The 22,219-nt window shown below is 38.3% G+C and overlaps 1 protein-coding gene across 1 annotated transcript; it reads left to right on the top strand.

Moving 5' to 3' along the window:
• Positions 1-416: 416 nt before the first annotated feature.
• LIPN (lipase family member N) lies at positions 417-22,061 on the top strand. The gene is made up of 11 exons (XM_036265418.1): positions 417-478; positions 3,844-3,901; positions 5,389-5,504; positions 6,090-6,207; positions 8,284-8,482; positions 10,006-10,115; positions 12,754-12,890; positions 14,139-14,285; positions 15,627-15,698; positions 16,254-16,325; positions 21,552-22,061. Exons 3-11 carry the CDS (start codon positions 5,397-5,399, stop codon positions 21,783-21,785), a joined length of 1,197 nt encoding a protein of 398 aa, XP_036121311.1. The 5' UTR covers positions 417-478; positions 3,844-3,901; positions 5,389-5,396; the 3' UTR covers positions 21,786-22,061.
• The last annotated feature ends 158 nt before the right edge of the window (positions 22,062-22,219 follow it).

The raw sequence follows: 22,219 nt of genomic DNA, 5'->3' as shown, positions 1-22,219 counted from the left end.
AACACAAAATGATCTCTAGCAAATACCATACCACACATTAAGTAAGCAGGTAAACCGGCTTGGAGGCATTGATGGTATAAATTTCCTCCCATCAGATGGTATGGCCCTTCCTCTTTATTCTCACATAGCTTTGACCTTTGCCACTGATAGTGTTCTGATCCTGCCACTCCAGGTCGTGGATGTCATCAAAGGCAATAACCAGCACTTTTGGTAATAACTTCTCTTTAAAAGTAAGTGATTTTTCTTTTGAGTACTTTGGTTTGGGGTGGGTAAATGTTCAGTTAGCTTATTTGTGGCCTCTTTTCAAAAACCTTCAATGTCTCACTCATTTATGATGGATAGAATTTTTTATTTGTCATTTCTTTCTTCTACCTCTTTATCATAGCTATAATGTATTCGAAGATGGGTCTAGTATAGTGGAGCTGAAATGAAGATGCATTGACATCAACACTAAAGAGAACATGCTCCATTCTAATAGGTAATCTCACAAACAGCATTATTTCTTATAGATATCATGAACATTGACGACTATGTTATAAGGGTGAAGAAATAAAAATTTTAAATGTAATTTAAAGTGCCTTTCCTAAAGCCAAAATGTGCTAATAAATCATTTTACACACACACACGACTTTCTTGAGCCCTGTTGGGATTTAGGAAGCATTATGAATTAGATAAATTATCTAGTGAGCTAGCAACAAATTCTATGGTCCTGTTCATACAGTCTTTTCCTCCAAGGCAAACTTTGTCTCAAGGGTATAAAGTGTCAAATTATTTCCTTTTTCAAATTCATACTAGTTTCTATTTTTTGGTTATGCCTAATTTCTTTTTTAAGTTTGAGTTGTGTTCAAGGAAAATTATAACCCCTTTGATACAGTCCTGTGCTAATAAAAGGCAGTCTTTGGGCACAAAGAAACAAACAAACAAAGAAAAAATGGGACTTAACAGCAAATGTATTTTGAATTAAAACATTAGAAGAAAAATAATAATCATTTTCTCAGATAGACACCAAATTCAATAATCTATGTTCAACCATGTATTTTCAGCTATCTTGATAATCAAATGAGCAGCTTTCATTAAACAATTTGTGGAGGCTGTGATATGATCCTTGGGTCAAGATATTAGAAATACCACAGAGCTTCTGAAAGGTTGCCCTTTAATTCACATTTTGCCCACCAGCCCTTACCAGCCCTAATACTATCTAGCTTTATGAAAAAAAACAAAAAAAAAAAAAAAACAAAAAAAAAAACCAGGGAAAATTTGAGCTTCCAGAGAGTAGAAGTTATTTTATATTTCACAGAGCCAGGAAAAAGTTTCAATGTATTTTATTTTATTTCAATATATTAAATAATTATTAAAATAACAAGCTAACATAAGCAGAATGATGAAAACATTGTAAAAAAAATAGCTTTATTTGTTTGATATGGATTTGTATCTGTCAAATAAAAGAATTAGAAGAATTCTCTGGATTATCTAAATAGTCCTCAAATAAACTTCAGAGTTGAGGAAGGAATATAAGGAGGCAATGGTATAGAAATTCTGAGATTTAAGCTCTTCTATAGTTTGTAAAAGCCTGAGAAGATTAACTATATACTATTTCTATATGAAGTCATGGCAACAAATCAATATTAATAATAACACTGCTTCCTAGAACTCTCCAAAGAGTCCATTAAAGTTTTGTTGGAAGTGGTTGTTTTAAAGCCATAACCATGAGAGATTCCAGACAAGCTCACACACCTCTGCCATTGTACTGTCCATCATGGCAAAGCATGGTCAAGTCTTTTATCCAAGACTGAGCATGGACTGGCACAGGGTCCTTCCACCTAGGCTAACAAGCTGAGTGCATTCTTTCACCCCACATTCATTTAAATGGCATAAAATTTCTCACACAAGTGGAACAGATCTTGGGATTTGGACAAATATGAACAATATCTTTGTTTTTGAAAAGATTTGAGAATGAATCCAAACTAATAGAGCTGAAACTCCTGTATCATGCTGGGTAGCAACATAACCCTTCTTTCCATTGGAGAATGAAAGAAATGTAATTACAGCTTGGGCTCTACACCAAACAAAGTGAAGTAGAAAACTGAGCATATACATGTCTATTATCTAGTATTTCAGGTGGGGCTTGGAGCTAAATGTCTTCATTCTCCTCAGGTCTCCAACTCCACTTTGATTAAGGCAACGACTATAGTGTGTGGATCAGCTCCCACAGTGGTTGCTGCCAAGGTTGGCGGCAGGTTGACTCCCTTTAGCATGTGAGTTGGCTTCCTCTGCCACACTGCTAGTTGCAAACTTTTTCTGGACTCAAGAGTTGGGAGCCAGAATGGCCTCATCTTGGCAGTTTAGCTACAGTCAATCACATTCCTGCATCCTAGATCAGCGATTTTCAACCTTTTTTATCTCATGGCACACATAAACTAATTACTAAAATTTTGTGGCACACCAAAAAATATATTGTTTGACAATGTGACAAAAAAAAATTTAGGTATAATTTTGATTGATTTACAAAAATATAATAGTAATAACCTACTTTTTCTGCTCCAAAGTGACTTTTATAAAATCAGGTGCCTTACATGTATATAAAAATTTCTGGTACCAAGAATTAACCAATTACACACAATTTTATCATGCTATTTCACCAATAAAATGCAACTCTGTTATATGACCTATATATTTATGGCTCAAGATAGGGCATTTACATGGGATGGCCACTGTTGTGTGGGCCGTTGTCTTTTTTTAATTTGACAACCTAAGGAAAAAGAGGGCAGTGTCCCTGACTACTCAGGTATTGCACGTTTTAAAAGTTCTTGCAGCACACCAGTTGAAAATGGCTGCACTAGATGGTTGTCATTAGTACCTTCACATGTGGTTGAGCCTTTAACAACAAGGGGTTTAGGGGTGCTGAACCTTTACTTAGTCGAAAGTCTACCACTTGACTCCCCCAAAAACTTAACTATTAATAGCCTGCTGTTGACAGGAAGCCTTACTGATAACAAAAATAGTCAGTTCATACATATTTTTTATGTTATAGGTATTATATTCTGCATCTTTACAATAAAGTAAGCTAGAGAAAAGAAAATGTTATTAAGAAAATCATAAGGAAAACAAAATGCATTTACAATATTTATTGACTTTTTTTTTTTATCCTCTCCCGAGGACATTTCTCCACTTTTTGTTCAGATAAAGTGGGAGGGAGGGAGGGAGGGAGGGAGGGAGAGAGAGAGAGAGAGAGAGAAACATCAACGTGAAAGGGACACATCCAGTGGCTGCCACCCACACGACCAACCAGGGCCAGGGACAAACCGCAACTGAGGTACGTGCCCTTAGCGGGAACCGAGCCTGGGTCTCTCTGGACCACAGTCCAACGCTCTAACTGCTGAGCCAAACTGGCCAGGGCTACAATATTTATTAAAAAAAATCCCCATATAAGTGGATCCACGCAGTTCAAACCCATGTTATTCAAGAGTCACCTGTACATCACCTCATTTGACCCTCACAGTAATGCTGTAGGATTGAGGAAGTAGTTATTATTATGTCTGATTTTGTGTATTAGGATCCTGAATATGTTCTACTTCCCCATTTGACTCACTGATTTCAAAATGTTGATGAACCCTTCCAACAGCGAGAGACACTTGATGGAAACATGAAGGATTCAGTCAAACTGGTTATTTGGCATCATTTAGACCATTATTTCTCAATCCACAAGTGCATGATGGCATTTGGTGTGCTGGCAAGGAACACGCCCTGGTGTGTGTCACAGCCCAAGGTTTCCCCATTACCATGGGTTTCTTGTCTTATCTGTCTAGCTTCTAACTGTCACTGCAACTGTGTCTCATTCTTCAGCCTGATGTTACATGACGAAGATCAGAAGTTCCTAATCCATAGGAGTCCTCGGTAGCAGGTAAAATCAAGAATGAACACAACCAGGAGACAGTCGGGTGTGATAATCATTGTAAAAGGTCCACAGGGAGGCTGCCTGCTTTCTTGGGGTGCTGTCACCTGTTGGCTCTGTGACCTTGGGCTGATCTTTTTTATTTTTATTTTTTTTCTTTATTGATTTTAGAGAGAGAGGGAGAGAGAAGTAGAAATATTGATGAGAGAGAACATCAATTGGCCGCCTCCTGCATGCCTCTCATTGGGGATTTGGCCCAACAACCTGGGCATATGCCCTGACCAGGAATCAAACCTGTAACCTCTTGGTGCATGGGTTGATGCCCAACCACTGAGCCACATCAACCAGGCCTTGGTCAGATCTTAAGTCTCTCTAAGCCTCTGTTTTTGTTTGTTTGTTTGTTTGTTTTTTTCATTGATAAAATGAGAATAATAACTGTAACTACTTCATGAAATTTCTTTGTGATTTAAATAACATATGTGAAGCATTTAGAACAGTGCCTGGCACAAGCCAAGCATTCAATAGACATTTGCTATTAGTTATTTCAAAAATGATTTAAATTATATAACATTTACCGATAGAAAATTGTCTTCAACCAGATAGCAAAGGTATGGAAAGTTATTTAGTGTCAAAAGTAAATTAAGAATTTCTAGAAGTCGGCCTTTTATTAGTTGCAGCAAGGACCTCTGCGATTACTCTTACTCATTCTTAGATTAAGTACTGAAAGAGTTTACACTGCATTCAGTGTTTTATATGTGGCTTAATCCTCTCTCACACCCTATAATCTTCCCTATAACCATGTAACATTATTATCTTCACTCTCCCATCAAGGAAACCAAGAGACAAAGCTACTAAAAATAACTTACCCAAGGTTAGGAATCTCGTTTGTGGTGAGGCTGGACTTCAATCTCAGGCCATTGGAGCTCTCGTAGGATGAGCTGATGTTGTTCTGCCTTTAAGAGACATGATTTAAACAATGCCAAAGAGGATAAGTTGCACATTTTTAAAAAATTTGTCATTGGGTGTCCACAAGAGAAATCATCACACCACTAGAAACCTATAGTAAACTTGTTTGTTTGGTTGAAGCATCAGTTCCTGTTTGTTTTGTGAAATGCTGGGTTAGACTATAGGATACCCCCACTTTTAGCTTTGCCATGGACACATGGTTTCTGGATATTTAGGTGTTCTGGCAACTCACAGGTGAGCAAAGACTTAAAATAATCGAAAATTTTTCATTAAAATAAGACCAAAAGATGAGCCTTCATACTAAACTAAGTTCATTTTATTTTCAGAACTGGGCTATGGCAAGGTAATTTTTATGTGAAAAAAAAAATAGTTTAATAATGCTCAGAGTTAGCGTAGTGTATTTATTCCTGCCCACACTTTCTCAGCACTCTTGGAATGTTAGTCAAATTTGTATTAGGGTATTATTTTCGTTTCACTAATCAATGCTGATGTACAAAATTAATCTGTTATTATTAAATGTTTTATGGCAGACATTCCCATGATGTGGTTGCTTTTAACAACAACCTGTTTGATTTGTGGAACTTTAAATGCTGAGAGATTCTTCAATTTGGAAAATGAAGCGAATCCTGAAGTGTGGATGAATATTGTAAGTCATGGAAAATTTTTTAAAAATGTCAAATAAAGCAGATTAATGGGTCATGACATTATTAAAGGTTCTATTGTAGCTGAAAGACTCTGATGATAAAACAGGTGATTTTAAATGTTTCTCCGAGAGTCAAGGTAGGTAGAGCTGCTCTTTGGCTGAATAAATAGTAATGCAAAGCGGAACTGTATTTTTATAGACAATTTATATCTTAATAATATTAAGAATTTATATTTTAAGCTGCCTGGATAATATTTATAACTGCCCTCTACTGGGCTATGACTTTATTATATTTAAACCAAAGGGGATCTCAAAAGACAACTGACTTGAGAATATAGTTTTGTCAAAAGAATGGGTCAATGCTAAATATTATCTCCCTCCCTCCAGAGATGCCAATAGTAGACATTTTCTAATACTCTGCTTATTTTTTTTATCAAGAATTTATGTAATAAATTAATTTATGGTCACCTGGGGCTACGGATTACAGATAATTCATCCCAATAAACATACACCAGGTGCTTTGTTCTAATTTCCTTTGTTAACCTTTCAAAAAGATGTTTAGCTCATGCCTGTGTTTTCACTTGGCAGAGTGAAATCATCACCTATAATGGCTACCCCAGTGAAGAGTATGAAGTCGTCACTCAAGATGGATACATCCTCAGCATCAACAGAATTCCCTATGGGCGAAGAGATACTAGGAGCATAGGTACAAGTTGTGTCTCTCCTGACACAAAGGATTGGATATGGCTTTTCCTTAAGAGAGTGACTGATTTATCAAAATCTGATTGAATTTTGCATTAGTCTTTAAATGGTTAACAGGGAGTCTCATTCCTTTCCAATTCTCTGAAGACTTCCAAGAACCTAAAAATAAAAAGGGCAAGACTGACCTTGCTAACCACACTAGGCTTGCTTGTTAGGGTGGAAATGCAAAGGTGAGCTCATTACTGATTTTTCATGTGATAAATTTCTGTATTCCAGGAAAGCAGATTTTCTCACTGTTGTTGGAAATGGATTTGTTGGGTTGTATCAGGTTGGTTGTGGGGTGCCCCAAAACAGTCTCTCTGGCCCTCACTAGAATCAATAGGCCTCCCTCTTCAGGATAAAAATTCAGCTTAAATGACTGGCATTTCTGAAACTTTTTCCAAGAAAGAAAACTGTAACATTCACATATGCTTTGACCTAAGGGACCGATGGTTTGTGGAATGAAAGTGCATGGTGTTAATATGAGGAGCCAGCCATGCACAAGCAGAGGAATTACACTGTTTAAAGGGGAAAATACAGCTGCAATCCCTCTGAGGAGGGAGAGGAAAGAGTAGACAAAATCTCTGCAAAGCCTCAGCAGCAGATCATTCACCATGACCACTCTGCATCACCTCTCCCACCATCACATTCAGAGGTAGCTATAATCATGTTGTTGACATGTTCTCCCTCTGAGAAAGAAATTTGTAATTCAAGAGTTTAAAAAAGGGGGAGGAGTGTGATAAGAGTAGGATTACCTGACAAAGCATGAGACACCCAGTTAAAGTTGAATTTCAGATAAACAACAAACTTTTCGTATATGTCTCACTTGAGGATATAGTCCTCAGATGAAAGAGTTACTAATTGTTTATCTGAAATTCAAATTTAATAGAGCTCCCTGGGTCTTTTTCTTTCTCCTTTTTGTTTGTTTGATTTTGGCTAAATCTTACATCACTTGGCAACTAAATCTCCTCCAGGCCTTGGGGAGAGGGAGACTATGAAATACAGAAGGAGCAATTGTTTGAAAGAAAGGTTTTGTTTCAGGAGGGAGAGTTTGGGAAGATTTGGAATTAAAAGTCGTTTTTTAGGTGTGTCATTCCAAAAGCTTTATATTAATTTAAATCAGTTAAACCTCCTAGCAACCCAATTAGGTCAATACTATCAATAGTTATCATTTTACAGATGATGAAATGAAGGCAAAGAGGTTATGAAATAGACTTGAAGTCACACAAACAGCAAGTGGCAGAACCAGAACTCAACCCCAGGCAACCCAACTCCAGAGCCTGTGCTCGTAACAATTAAGTTAGAGTGTCTTTTGGGGGCATTTCACCCTGGTTCTTCTTGTCTCCCCGAATGAATACTCTCTCCATTGGGGATTTGAGAGTTGGCAAAGGGATGCTGAGATTATTTGCTGTTATGGTTTTCAAACCTCTCCAGTGGGTAGAGGCTGGGTGTTTGGTTTGAAGCTTGGTGAGAAATTAGTGATTGTCCATTTACACTCACCCTTTCTTCCTCCTTGGGAGAAGGACTGGAAGAGGCACAGGACTCCATTAAACATGGTCACATTCATGTCTTTGTAGGCCAAACCCAGAAGATATGTAGATATGAAAACACGGGGCAGAGCAGTTACAAGCACATGCTTTGGCATAAAACAAACAGAGCTCGAGTCCTGGCTCTGTACCTTGTTAGCTGGGTGACCCCTTGGGACAGTTATTTAACTACCTTAAGTCTCAGTTTCCGCACCTGTAAAATGAGGATTGTCAAAATAGTAGCTACTTTATAGAGTTGTAAGAATTTAATAAGTTCAAGCATATCAGTCAGTCAGCATCACACCAGGTACAAAGTATGTGCTCAAGACATTTGTTATATGATCATAAAGCTCTACAATAATGACGAAAAAAGTGAATGCTGTGTTTGCTTTTTCTGGTGTGTGTGTGTGTGTGTGTGTGTGTGCATTTCTATTGTGTTCCTGTCATGTTCTATTGATCATAAGTTGTTTTCCATTATCTATCTCTGCGCTTTCTCTTTTCCTCCCTTGCCCCAGGTCCCCGGCCAGTTGTGTACCTGCAGCATGCACTGTTTGCAGACAATGCCTCCTGGCTTGAGAATTATGCCAATGGGAGCCTTGGATTCATTCTCGCAGATGCAGGTTATGATGTCTGGATGGGGAACAGTCGGGGGAACACTTGGTCAAGAAGACACAAGACACTGTCAGTGGATGAAGAGGAATTCTGGGCCTTTAGGTAAACTGTATCAATTTCTTTGAATATAATAGTGTGGATGATATAAACAACAATCTATGATATCTGAAGTCACAGTTCCTTGTAGTTCCTACTAACATCTCAAAGGACAGAAAGAGCAAGAAGCTTTGATTTCCACTGATTCTTCCATAGTCAAATTATATCATTTAACGCAATTATTTTAACATCCAATTCTATCCAATGCTATACATTAAAAGTATGTTCCAAGGGACAGCTCAGAAAATTCTTACGGCCAATGTATGCATGCACTCAGTATTTATTGAGTGCCTACTATATGCACTATTCTAGGCCCTGAGCATTCAAGAGGGAGCAAAACTTCTCTTCGTTCCAATGCTGCTAATACAAGTCATTGCTCTTGGACAGCCCATCAGTTTCACAGTGCTGTGTATCGGTACTATATTTCACTTAAAGAAACTATGGTTGAACTGAGTGGAATACCATTTACAGAGACATTTTGATATGCTGACTGTTTCTTTTAGTGAAAGTGTTTGTTGCTGTCGCCAGAGGACAGGCTGATGCCCACAGCAGGCCTCCCTTCTCAGGCCTAAGCTCCCTGTTCATAGGCCAGAATAGAGAGGGCATTCCTGCCGTATTAATGACATACTCAGACCCACTGGCAGGTTGAGAAAAAAGGAAGGATAGACTAAATTGTTAGGATCTAAGCTTTTGGGCAGTGTGCAAGCATCAGGAAATACTTTGTGTCACTGGTCCTTGACTGGGAGCTGGGATCTTATTTACTGTAAGTAAGGCATTCCAATTCCCGTACTTGGGAGTATCAATCTAGAGATTTCTTCACATGTTATTTATAAACAGTCCTCTATGCCATAGGGTACCTGACTCATCTAAGTGTTATGTGCTAATTGTTCTTCTGTATCAATGCCAGCTGAACTGGTACTATAATATTTTGGTATATGTTGAATGCATTTTTCTTTATATGGGCAGAAATATTAATAAGAGCAACATCTAATTGAGTGCCTACTAGCAGTCAGAGTCATTTCTTTAATACTATTCAGTCCTTTATAACATCCCTGATATATAGCAGGTGCTATCATGTTCATTTCATAGATAAGAACACTTAAGCTTAGAACATTTAAGTAACGACTCAAAAGCTAGTACATGCTAGAATTATGATTTACAACCATTTTGTTTCCAAAGTGGGGGTATTACAATACCCCTAAGTGTCTGAAGTCCCCTGGGGGAGTCTAAAGTAGAGGCATGCAAACTAGATTGGGGGAGGGAAGGGAAACACACAGAGTAATAGGGAATGAAGAGGAGGCATGATAAGACTGAACTTCAGATACTATACACAAACCTTGAAATCATTCCTGCTATTATAAATGCAGCAAACAAAAGCTAAAACAGCCTAGATATAATTGGATAAATAATAAAATATACACCAAACAAGTAGATAGTACAAAATTCTATGTGTAAAAAAATAAGTGAGCAGATGCTCTGAGTTTCAAACTTACTTGAGAGTATTTATAAGCCCCTGTTTTATTTTGCAGTTTTGATGAAATGGCCAAATATGACCTCCCGAGAATAATAGACTTCATTGTAAATAAAACTGGGCAGGAGAAGTTGTATTTTATTGGACATTCACTTGGCACTACAATAGGTATGTTTGCAGGGGTCGATGTTTTACAAGGGTCAGATAGTTCACCTTCAAATTGGAACAGAGTTACTGCCATTAATAGTGTCCTTAATTCTCTGCCCTGTACTTAGCTTATAATCCTAGAGCCCTAAGTGGCCATATACTTGAATTTCAGAGACTGTACATAGGCCAAATCTTTTCTCCATTTCTGATCACCATTTGTAATGGTCATGTAATTTTCCAGAATAACATAAAATATACATCCAAAATCCAAAGAAGTATCCCAAAGAGTAAGTTTTTAGACTCCCTCTGGGATGATAATGTAAAGCCTAATGACACAAAATAATCCCTGAAGAATATAAGTACACATCAATCATGCCTTCCTCATAACCCACATGGGATTTTTAATAAATAAATAAAAGGAAGGAGCTTATATTTATTTATTTATTTATTTATTTATTTTTTATTTATTTTTTTTTATCCTCACCCGAGGACATTTTTCCATTTTTTGTTCAGATAGAGTGGGAGGGAGAGAGAGAGAGAGAAACATCAATGTGAAGGGACACATCGAGTGGCTGCCACCCGCACGACCAACCAGGGCCACGGACAAACTGCAACCGAGGTACGTGCCCTTAGCGGGAACCGAACCCGGGTCTCTCAGGACCGCAGGTCGACGAGGAGCTTATATTTATATTTGAACAAATTGAAAAGAGGTGATCATACTTTTTTGAGTTATAACATGAAAGCTTACTATAATAAATCAACTGGGCTAATCTATTTAGCATATAATATAATATTATTGAATATCAATTAAATGTAAAAACTATGTAAAAAAAATTTAAGTCCAAAACCCTGCTCTTTGAAAACATACTTCTTAATAATTTCCTAGATCGTTTTTTGGGGAAAAATTAGTAATCTATTTCCAAATAAAAATGTAAAGAGATCCATACTGTGAAAAATGTGAATGTGTAAGTGATCTTCCACTGACTTTCTAATTTTAAAATATGAGTTATGTGAGATTATTTAAGTACAGGTGAAACTGTGCAAGAGACAATGAAAATTCTTACAGTTATCTCATAATTGCCATTATTATCAACAACAAATATATATTTATCAGTGCTTTATATTGATTGGCAGCTTACAAGCTTAGAACAGGCAGTGAGCATCAGAGAGCATTCTATAAGGGTACCAAAGAGTTAATAGGAGATGCACCCTCCCTCCAAAAAAACAAACAAACAACCATCACTAACAGGTAAATAATTGCACTATCATAGTGAATACTTATTGAGCATTTACTAGGTTTAGGACCCTGTGTGCAGGAATTTCCCAGTAATCTCTCTCTTTAAGCTTCAGAAGAATGCTTCTATTAGTATTTCTATCTCACAGAAGAGGAAACATCAATTCAAAGAAATTAAGTGAATTGCTCAAGGTCTCTTAGCACATAAGAGACAGAACACAGATTCAAACCAGGTCAGTTTGACTTCATTTATAAGGTCCTTGGGCGTTGGATGGAGCAGGAATGACTTGAGCGCTATCTAGAAAACTGGGTAAGACTTAATATGCTCTTATATATGTATTCTGCAAAGAAAACAGAAAATTTAATCATCAATGTTCTGCATTGCATTTAGGGCACACACATTTTTAGTAAGGATAATTTGCATATAGGGCAGAGCAATTCTTGTTTTGTGGGAAAGACCCACTCTTTGCAAGACACTTAGCTATCCAGGCCCCAACTCACTAAGAGATAATAAGGCTACCCAGTCAGTGACCAACAAAAAACTCACAGAGATTTTTGGGGAACTATTATGACTGTTTCAGAGCCTGTATCAATTGCTCAGTAAGTTAACACAAAGCCAACTCTTCTTTTGTCTGGGACAGTTTCGATAAAAATTTCAGAAGGAAAATAAAAAACTTCTGCTATGGCTGCGTGCACACACACACACACACACACACACACAATGTAGGAGGCCAAGAAGGCACCTTGGGAAACCACAATACACAGAAATTCCACCTAGCTCTTCCGTGTGGTGCTGATCTCCACCCTCATCCTCACAGGGTATAATGGGCACAATGCTATTGCTTAAAGATCAGAGCAAAGGGAGACACCTGGTTCTTCCTGGGACCACAGTGGACTAAGGGAATTCCCCTTTCCTCTTGGAAGCAGGAAAAAATTCTGGAGGGATGGTAAGCATCCAGTGAAGCAGTGGGAGCAGTGAAATCTCATTCCATTGTGACAAAGAACTGGACTAATTCAATGATGCTGCAGAAAGACCTTAGTGAGTCACCTCCCTTGAACTGATTCTTTACATCTGGAAGCTCTGGGACTCATTCTCGCACCTCCCTGTGGGGGGTAAAATGGCAGTCTTGCCAGCAGTTACCCCATGCTTTGAAAGTGAGGTTGTTCTTAGTTCACTTGGCAGTAGTTGCTTCAGCAGCTCATCCTTCACTTCCCCCAAGCAAGTTAAATTGTCCAGAATTTAACAAAAGAAAAAGGAGAGGACGGAAGGCAGATTGTCTTTGCAGAATAATTCAGAAGAGTCTCCCGATTCATTCCCAAGATCTTTCCAACAGAAGGATAAAAATGATAGCGTCCCACTTTTCTTAACAGAAACATTGCGTATTTCTCATTTTTACAAGATTGTCTTGTCTCCTGTTCTCTCAGGTTTTGTAGCCTTTTCCACCATGCCGGAAGTGGCACAAAGAATCAAAATGAATTTTGCCTTAGGTCCTGTGGTGTCATTTAAATATCCCAAGGGCATTTTTACCAGTTTTTTCCTACTTCCAGCTTCCGTAATCAAGGTAGGTTCCCCATTTCACCAAAATGTTTTTGAGGGTCTACTGTCCATCCTAGATCCTCATTTGTTTTTAAATCTGCTTTTGGTTTCTTTAAAAAGGTCATTGGCACAATGGACATAGTGTTTTACCAAGATTGCACCTTAAATTTGGGATAAAGGATAAAATGAATTTTGGTCAAAGTGAAGTCAAAGAGACCAATTAGGGTATCAAAGTAATTCTTATATAAGATGAGGCCCCAGTTTAGGGAGGAGTAGTGGAAATGGAACAGAAAATTCCTTGTTGAGCCAAGACAAGGAAGAATTTCCATAGGGCCTAATGATTGGATTTCTAATAGTTTGATTGTATTGTTTACCTGAGCTCAAGTAATGTTACTTCTCTTTCATGTGGTTGATAGTTCTATTGCAAAGTGTGTTGATGTCAGTGTTGGATGTTTCTTACATTTGGACAACGCTGAGAAGACAAATTAGTTAAATTAAATTCAGAGATAGACACATCTACCACTAAGCACACCAGTTTTGCATATGTATTGCTTTGCCTACAAAGATCGGGTCTGAGGCAAATATTCTCTCTGGCTTATCTGTTTCCTATTCCCTACTGTCAAATTTCCTGCCACTTTAAGTACTATTCCCTGACTCCTCCTACCACTTCATAATATCAATTGCTGGCAGAAGCTCCAGTCCTCTCATCAGAAACTCCTCACCCAAGCTTATTTTTCCAAGGCCTAGAAGTTTTAACCATGCTGCCTCCCATGACATCAGTTTTTTCTGTCCAGTGGCACCCTCTCTTTGATGCCCTGGTCTCTATTTTTTAGTGTGCAAGCTAGCTAATCTGGACACTACTAGAAAAACAATGCACACGTGGGTAATAGGGAAAACCCTGCTTTCCCTTCCTATTCAAGGCAATATTTAACTTTAAGGAAAAACTGTTCTGCCTTTCTTGCCAATTAATGAGAAATTTAAAATGAAGCCAATGACTGATTACAGAATATGATGACAGAATTCAGGTCAGCTTCACTGTGAAGAAGTGAATTTTGGGTTGAGGGTGCTGACTGCAATCTCCTGTGTCTGGTGATCTTCCCTGGGTTCAGATAGGTTCATGAGTGGTTTCTTTGCCTGAATGACTTGCTCTCCTTGACTGCAACAGTAAATAAAATACACATGGATTCCCCAGAATCCTTATTTCTGGGATGATGAGAATGCCAGTAAGTTTGGAAACAGTTCTTGAAAAGATCATTATTTTTTATTTTTACAGAAAATTTTTGGTACCAAAGGTTTCTTTTTAGAAGATAAGTCAGAGAGGCCATCTTCTATCAAAATCTGCAACAATAAAATACTATGGATGCTATGTGGTGAAATAATGTCCTTATGGGCTGGATTCAACAAGAAAAATATGAATATGGTATGTATAAGGATTATGAGACCATTGGTTGTTTTAGGAAATTCCAGACAACAGCATGGTGTTTACCAGAGGGAAGGGGATGTGTGGGTAGTAAAGGGGGGCAAATATATTTTGATGGAAGATGATATGACTTCAGGGGGTGGACACACAATGCAATACCTAGATCATGTATCATAGAAATGTACATTTGAAAGCTATATGATCCTAATAACCAATGCCACTTCAATACATTTAATAAAAAATTTTAAAACATAATAAAAATAAAATCCTAGAAAAGAAGAGAAGCACATGCAAGTTTTGAACTTATTTCATATATGCCCTCACATGTTGGACGAACTTGGCCTCAAATAAAACTCATCCCTTAACTTGGAAATTATAAGACAGAGTGGAATGGAGATGGAATCCCTCTTCTATGAAGAAGCAGCTGTCCTGTTTCATCAACTCTCTGTTTCCTGTTATTGAGAATTTGGGAGGAGGAGCAGCGGGGTTGACACCAGCAGAGGTTGTGGTTGGATAGTCATTTCTGTCATATTCCAAATGGCAGCCAAATGAGACTGTGACCATAAAAGTAGTCCACATGTTTCTCTACCAACCCATCCTATTCCTATTTGTTAAGAAGCTAAGTTGTGTTAGACTAAAACCCGCAAGCAACTGTTGTTCAAAGCTTACTTATTTAAAGTAAAAATGTTCAATAGTTCCCTTGACTAGTGTCATTATATTCTGAGATGTTAAATTATGATTACTATTATATCTCTATAATCTTTACCAAGATCGAAGTACAGTGCACATAGAAATAATTGTTTATTAGCTTTTCCTTTACAAGATTTTATTATATTCTTACAAGAACCCACCAAATTGGTAGCATGACTTTTAGTATCTTCATTTAATAAATGAAAATACAGAAACTCAGAGATGTTAAACAACTTTCCCAGCATCACAGACATTATAATGAACATAGTTAGATCCTGAAGTACAGGCATTTTGACCTCCTGCTCTGTGACAGAGCGAGTCCATGCACCTACCACTACCCCCACTGGCACATGCCACTTCTCCTCCATGATGTCCATTGTTGCTTCTTCTACTTCAAAATAGACACATTACTTCACAGTTTCAGAGCCCGGTGCAGGCTTCTCTCAAGCAATTCATGCCACTGATCAGCCCACGGTTCACTTATGTTCAAGTGTCTGACATAAATTCAGATTTACAGATGATTCACCTGACTATTTTCAAAACCCCAGTATTTGTTTACTGATTTTTTACAGAACTGTTTTCTGTTTCTGAAATGCATTATTTATTGCAGCAGGTGACTCTTGCTGTAACATGTGATGTGTTTCCCTACAGAGTCGGATGGACGTGTATATGTCACATGCTCCCACAGGATCGTCAATACAGAACATCCTGCATATAAAACAGGTAGTGGCTTTGTCATGGAAAACTGTTCCAATCCTTATTTTCATTATATATGAAAGGAAGTGAGCAGGCCAACTCTAAGAAGCGTAACAGCTGGCTTCCATTTTGTCCTCATCACTGTCTTAATGGTTTGATTTCCCTGGATTCTAAGAGAAAAGACAGGTTCTGGTGCAGACCAAGTAGGTAACATAAATGACCCTGATCTTAAGTCAGAGTTTGTAAAGTAGGCCCTGAGCTACAGCCAGAAGTAAACTAGGAATCTGAGCTTCCCCAGAAAGAGAAATATCTGAGATTTTGACTTTCCCTAGTGAGTTTTGGTTTTCCATCAGTGTTTCCAGATCATTGCATGCTCGCTCGCTCTCTCTCTCTCTCTCTTTCTCTCTCTCTCTCTCTCTCTGTTGACCTTGTTTTTCATGATGGTAAAAATGTATTTCCATCTTTCTAGTGGTCTAGAAGCCTTATTTTCTTCCCAGTGTGCAATGTTTTTCTAAGATTTGCTGTTAACATTCATGATTCTTATTCTGAATATTATATTATTAAAAAAAACATTTATTTCAGCTTTACCGATCTGATGAATTCAGAGCTTACGATTGGGGTAGTGAAGCTGAGAACATGCGTCATTACAATCAGGTGAGTTATTCAGAATGCCCCCTGCACGGTGGTTTCGAGACATGGTAATAAAAAGTTATTTAAGAATGAGAAGAATCTTACCTGGCAATTGGTGGTATTCACATGGATAGATAGAGCTTTTTGAAAATTCTAATTTTAATGCATACTCATTGCAGAAAATCTAGAAAGAAAGGAAGCATATTCTAAGGAAATTAAATAGTTATCTCTGCCCAGAGATAACTTAGATATATCAGCATTTTGTTGCATTTAGTCCAATCTTCTCAGCATCACTACTCATACACAACTTTTAATACTTCTTTTTTATTTACAGTTATAGCAACACATAATCAATGTTACTGAGGTGTTTTTAACAATTTTTAAAGACTTCATACTAATGAAAATTGTTCTATAAAAATCTACAAAAATTTACAGAGTAAATGAATACACATTTCTTGATACCAACAGTAAGAATTGAGATACCACATTAATGTTGAAAGAGTATTATCCATCATGAAGACTTGAGTCTTAAGGCATCTTTTCCCTTCTAACTTTGCACACCCAAATTTATAGATTCCTTTGGCCCTTCTGTACTTTTAGTCAATGTTGTTGCCATCATTTCTTTCCTCAAATTGAGGGGCTAGGCTTCTCAGTGTAAATAAACTAAACACATTCAGTTAAATGTTTCCAATGTTTTCCCAGATTGACATATTTAAGGCTATTTATTAGTACAAGTGTAGATCAACTAAGTTGTTGATCAACAAAACAGTCAATTGGACCAATTTCTCATTAATGTATTGAATTGTTAGAGAAATGATTCCATTAGCTTTCAAGACAGCTACAAGAACTATGCATACTTTTATTATTTTTTCATCAGCTTGATTAAGGTGTTATTTACACACAATAAAATTCACTAATTTTACATGTTCAATTCAATGAACTTTGGCCAATATATTCATTTGTGCAACCACAACACAATCAAGATATAGGACATTTCCATGACCAACGAAAGTTTTCTCCTGCCACTCAGACTGTGTAGGTTCACAAATGTGTATATTCACAAATGCTTAAAAAAGGGTCAGAAAAAAATAAATACAACTGATGCTAACGTGATTACCTTCACAGAGGGGAAGAAAGAAAAGGTGAAGTGAATGGATGTGATGGAGTAAAGGAGGCTCTGTTTGGATTTTACATAGTTCTGTTTTCATCTGTTATTTTTATTAAGCATGTTATATATTTATATTTACAAGAAAATGGAACAAAAAATATCACAAGCACAGTTAAGACCATTAGAATCAGATTCTTTATTTTCAGCTTTTTTGAGGTAAAATTGGCAAATAAAATTTTAAGATTGAAGTGTACAACATGATAAGCATGTGATGGTGTAAATGTCTTTAGAATTTGTCAATGGTTAGCTAGTTCTATCCTACTCCAGACAAATTTTGTTTTATTTGTTTGTGATATTAGATCATTTTTATTTTTTTTATCCTAACCCAAGGACTTTTTTTTTTTTTTTGCATTTATCTTCAGATAGAGCGAAGGGAGAGAGGGAGGAAGAGAGAGAAACATCGATGTGAGAGAGACACATCGAGTGGTCACCATCCAGATCACCCCAAACAGGGCTGGAGACAAACCGCAACCAAGGGAACCGAACCTGGGACTCTCTGGTCCGCGGGCTGACACTCTAATTGCTGAGCCAAACTGGCCAGGGCTTGACTTCATTTGAAGTTAATTTTTATTACATTCTAATTTCATCAGTTTGCCCTCTCCTCAATTTCCCGGCACAATCTCTGTACCCACTCCATGTTTCTCCGAGAATAAGGGGATTAACCCATGTAAGCTTCATGAGACTAGGGATTTCCATCTCTTTTGTTCACCAATGTTTTCTCACTTACCAGAGTACCTGGCTTTTACTAGGCCCTTAATACTTATTTGTTGCATAAATAAAATTTCTTAACTCTCCTCTTAGTCAACTGAAAATGTCTGTCTTCTTGATTCTGTCCTTCCTTTCTCTCTCTGAAAATGAATATCCTCTTATATTCCAAGTTCACCTGGTGTTATGCCCTCGACCACATCTCTTCTCATTCCTTCTTACTCTTTTTATTTTCTTCTTTTTATTCACTTTTATTTATTTATTTATTAATTCATTTATTTATTTATTTTTAATCTTTATTGTTGAATGTATTACAGATGTTCCTCATTATTTCCCAATTGACCGCGTCCTCCCCACTCCCACCCCACTCCTGCCCTTTCCCACACTGTTGTCTGTGTTCATTGGTTATGCATATAAGTTCTTTGGTTTATTTCTTCCAACCTCCAACCCCCTTTCCCTTTGAGGTTTGTCAGTCTAGTAACACATTTGTACTTCTTAATCCCTTCACCTTTTTCACCCATTCCCCAAAACCCCCTCCCATCTGATAACCAACAAAATGTTCTCTATATCTATGAGAATGTTTCTGTTCTGCTTGTTCATTTTGTTTGTTTGTAGATTCAATTGTTGATAGCTATGTATTCATTGCCATTTTCTTTGTTCATATTTTTTTTTCTTTTTCTCCAAGAAGATCCTTCAACATTTCATATAATACTGGTTTGGTGGTGATGAACTCCTTTAGCTTTTCCTTGTCTGGGAAACTCTTTATATGGTCATTGATTCTAAATGACAGCTTTGCAGGATAGAGTAATCTTGGTTGTAGGTTCTTGCTTTTCATCACTCTGAATAATTCTTGCCACTCCCTTCTGGCTTGCAAAGTTTCTTTTGAGAAATCAGCTGACAGTCTAAAGGGAACTCCCTTGTAGCTAACTAACTGCTTTTCTCTTGCTGTTTTAAGATTGTCTCTTTGTCTTGAACCTTTTGCATTTTGATGATGATGTGTCTTGGTGTGGGCCTCTTGGGGTTCATCTTGTTTGGGACTCTCTACACTTCCTGGACGTGTATGTCTGTTTCCTTCACCAAGTTAGGGAAGTTTTCTGCCATTATAGTTTCAAATAGGTTTTTGATTTCTTGTTCTCTCTCTTCTCCTTCTGGCACCCCCAAGATGCGAATGTTGGCACGCTTGTTTTCCCCGAGGCTCCTTACACTATCTTCGTTTTTTTTTTATTCTTTTTTCTTTTTGCTGTTCTGATTGGGTATTTTTGTTTTTTTATATTCCAAATTGATGGTTTGCTTCTTGGCTTTACCTACTCTACTATTGATTCTGTGTAAATTATTCTTTATTTCAGTTAGTGCCTTCTTCATTTCAGACTGTACATCCATCATTTCTGACTGGTCCTTTTTTATGCTCTTGAGGCCCTCACTAAGTTCACTGAGGTTCTCACTAAGTTCATTGAGCATCCTTATAAGCAGTGTTTTGAACTCAGTGTCTATTAGGTTACTTATCTCCATTTCACTTAGTTCTTTTCCTGGGGTTTTGTTCTGTTCTTTCATTTGGGACCTGTTTCTTTGTCGCCTCATTTTGGCTGCCTCCCTGTGTTTGTTTCTGTGTATTACTTAATGAGAGGTATGGGGCTAGCTGAGACCAGAGGCTGCTTGTTTGAAAGAATTTAGGAAAACCTGAAGTCGGATCCAAGACAGGCCAATCCTATGGTTAAGCAACTGGCAACAGCTTGGGTGGGCCTGAAAGTTGGTTGGGGCAGGGCCTCAGGGAATCACCAAGGCGGGGCAAACACTGTGAACCAGGTTGCTAGAATCTCAGATATGGCGGTTGTCTGCCACCCCAGGGAAGGGCTCACCAAAGGAACAAATGCCTCTGATAGCACGTCTGTCCCAGAGAAAGCCCCCTCTCCAGCCCTCGCTGCAGTGCCAACAGCTCAGTTCTTCCCTGTAAGTCCCTGGTGCCCCTCGAGCTGCCTCCCCTCCAAGCTTAGAAGGAGCAAGTCCGAGTAAGTTTGTGCGTGGTCCCTTTAAGAGGAGCTGCCTGGGGCTCCAGCCACCTCAGCCTCCCTGAGCCTCAGTTCCCACTGGTTTTTCCAGCCAGAAGTTATGGGGATTCTCTTCCTGGCACTGGAACCCTGAGCGGGGCGCCTGGTGTGGGATGGGGACCCCTCAGTCGTCAGGGAGGACCTTTCCAGCTGAGGTGTCCTCCTGGCTTCTATCTGCCACACGTGGGTGTGGGACCAACCTGTCATGACTCCGCCCTCCTACCAGTCCCGATGTGGCTGCTTCTTTAATTCCGTAGTTGTAGAACTTCCATTCAGCTCAATTTCAGGCAGTTTTAAATGATGGTTGTTCTATAGTTTAGTTGTAACTTTGATGTGGTTGTGGGAGGACGCGATACCTCATTTACCTATGTCGCCATCTTGACCGCACGTCTTATTTTCTTAAATGAATTTCTGTCTCTTATGAAAAACAAAGAGTTGCCACAGTCTCCCTGCAACTCACTCCCCTAACTTGGACTTTCATAATGCAATGATCTCTGATTATTTTCCTTCCATTTTTGTTTGCTCTCTTTGTCCTCTGCACTGGCTACTCTATTTCTCACCACTCTCCAACTGTTGGCATTCCCCCAAGATTCTTCACATCTCTCTATCTTTCTTCCTTAGAGAACTTAGCTATCTCCATAGCTTCAACTATCCCTTTCTGTGCACCATCCACACTACTTGTCTAGAGCTTTTCAGAACCTACCTCTCACCTATTGCTTCTTCCAGTCATTCCACAAACTCATGCCCATTTGGTGCCTAAGACAGAGCTCTGAGAAATGACCCTGCTTTGTCCCCAAAACTTCTGAAACATGTCAAATCCCTTAACCTGGCATTTAGACCTTTACTGTTTGTCTCCAGTGCTTATACCCTGCTGTATTCTTTCAAATATTTTCTTTTCTTGGTATACACTAGACAGCTTGCCATTCCTGGCCATGGCATACATGTTCTTCCTGCCTGCTAGGAAGCCCTCCCACACTCCTTTCTATTTGTCGAAATCCAGCCATTGCTCAAGAGTCATTTCAAATTATTTCTTTTTATATGAAACTCCAGTTGGAAATAATTTCTTCTTTGTCTTCACTTCTATTGTCTTTGTGAAGTGTTTTGTGGCATTTAGCATCTCCCATTTTGTATACAAATGGTTGCTTGGTTATCTTGTTTTGTTTCTTCAAACTCCTTGAAGATAAAAACCATTGCATCTTTCCTTCCTATTTCCCTCAGTGCCTGACTGAATTATGAACTTGGTAGATATTGATCTGGTAGACTCTCTATGTATTTGAATGTAGTTGTTGCTGTGAGGAGCTTCCTCTCATGAATGCCCTTTCTCTTCCATAGAGTCGTCCTCCACTGTATGACTTGACTGCCATGACGGTGCCTACTGCTATTTGGGTTGGTGGAAATGATGTTCTTGTAACAATCCAGGATGTGGCCAGAATAATTCCCCAGATCAGGAATCTCCATTACTTCAAGCTATTGCCAGATTGGAACCATGTTGATTTCATCTGGGGCCTTGATGCTGCTGAACGGGTGTACAGTAAAATCATAGATTTGATGAAGGCATATTCCTAACTGCGATAATCTACTTTTCAGTTAAAACTTGCTTCCAAGCCCATGAGGCTTTGGAAAAAATAATCAACAGTGAGGCTGACTCCAGCATTCTCCACCTTGTTGATGTTACTGAGTGTTACCTTATCATGGAGTCTCAATGGGAAATTATTTCAACTGTGCTACTCTTTCTCTAAGAAATGTCCACACCTGAAATATATCTTTTCCCCTCGCTCAGAGCTAGGTCCTCTTTTTCATTCAAGAAGATCTGGTAATGGATAAAAAAGCTGTGGTACATATACACAATGGAGTACTATGCAGCTGCAAGAAAGAAAGATCTCTTATCCTTTGAGACAACATGGAGAGACCTGGAAAGTATTATCCTAAGCAAAACAAGCCAAGCAGAGAATGATCTCACTTATTTGTGGAATATAATGAACATAACAGTCTAGGGAACG

The sequence above is a fragment of the Molossus molossus genome, unplaced genomic scaffold (genome assembly GCF_014108415.1).
Source record: "Molossus molossus isolate mMolMol1 unplaced genomic scaffold, mMolMol1.p scaffold_m16_p_17, whole genome shotgun sequence".
Lineage (NCBI taxonomy): Eukaryota > Metazoa > Chordata > Mammalia > Chiroptera > Molossidae > Molossus > Molossus molossus.
Note: the sequence above shows the minus strand (reverse complement) of the source record. Positions and strands in the feature narration are given on the sequence as shown.

Excerpts from the sequence above, each read along its gene's own strand:
- LIPN (XM_036265418.1), top strand. The coding sequence starts at position 5,397 with ATGATGTGGTTGCTTTTAACAACAACCTGTTTGATTTGTGGAACTTTA. Across the intron at positions 6,208-8,283 it reads AAGAGATACTAGGAGCATAG|GTCCCCGGCCAGTTGTGTAC; the intron begins GTACAAGTTGTG and ends CCCTTGCCCCAG. Across the intron at positions 16,326-21,551 it reads ACATGCGTCATTACAATCAG|AGTCGTCCTCCACTGTATGA; the intron begins GTGAGTTATTCA and ends TCTCTTCCATAG.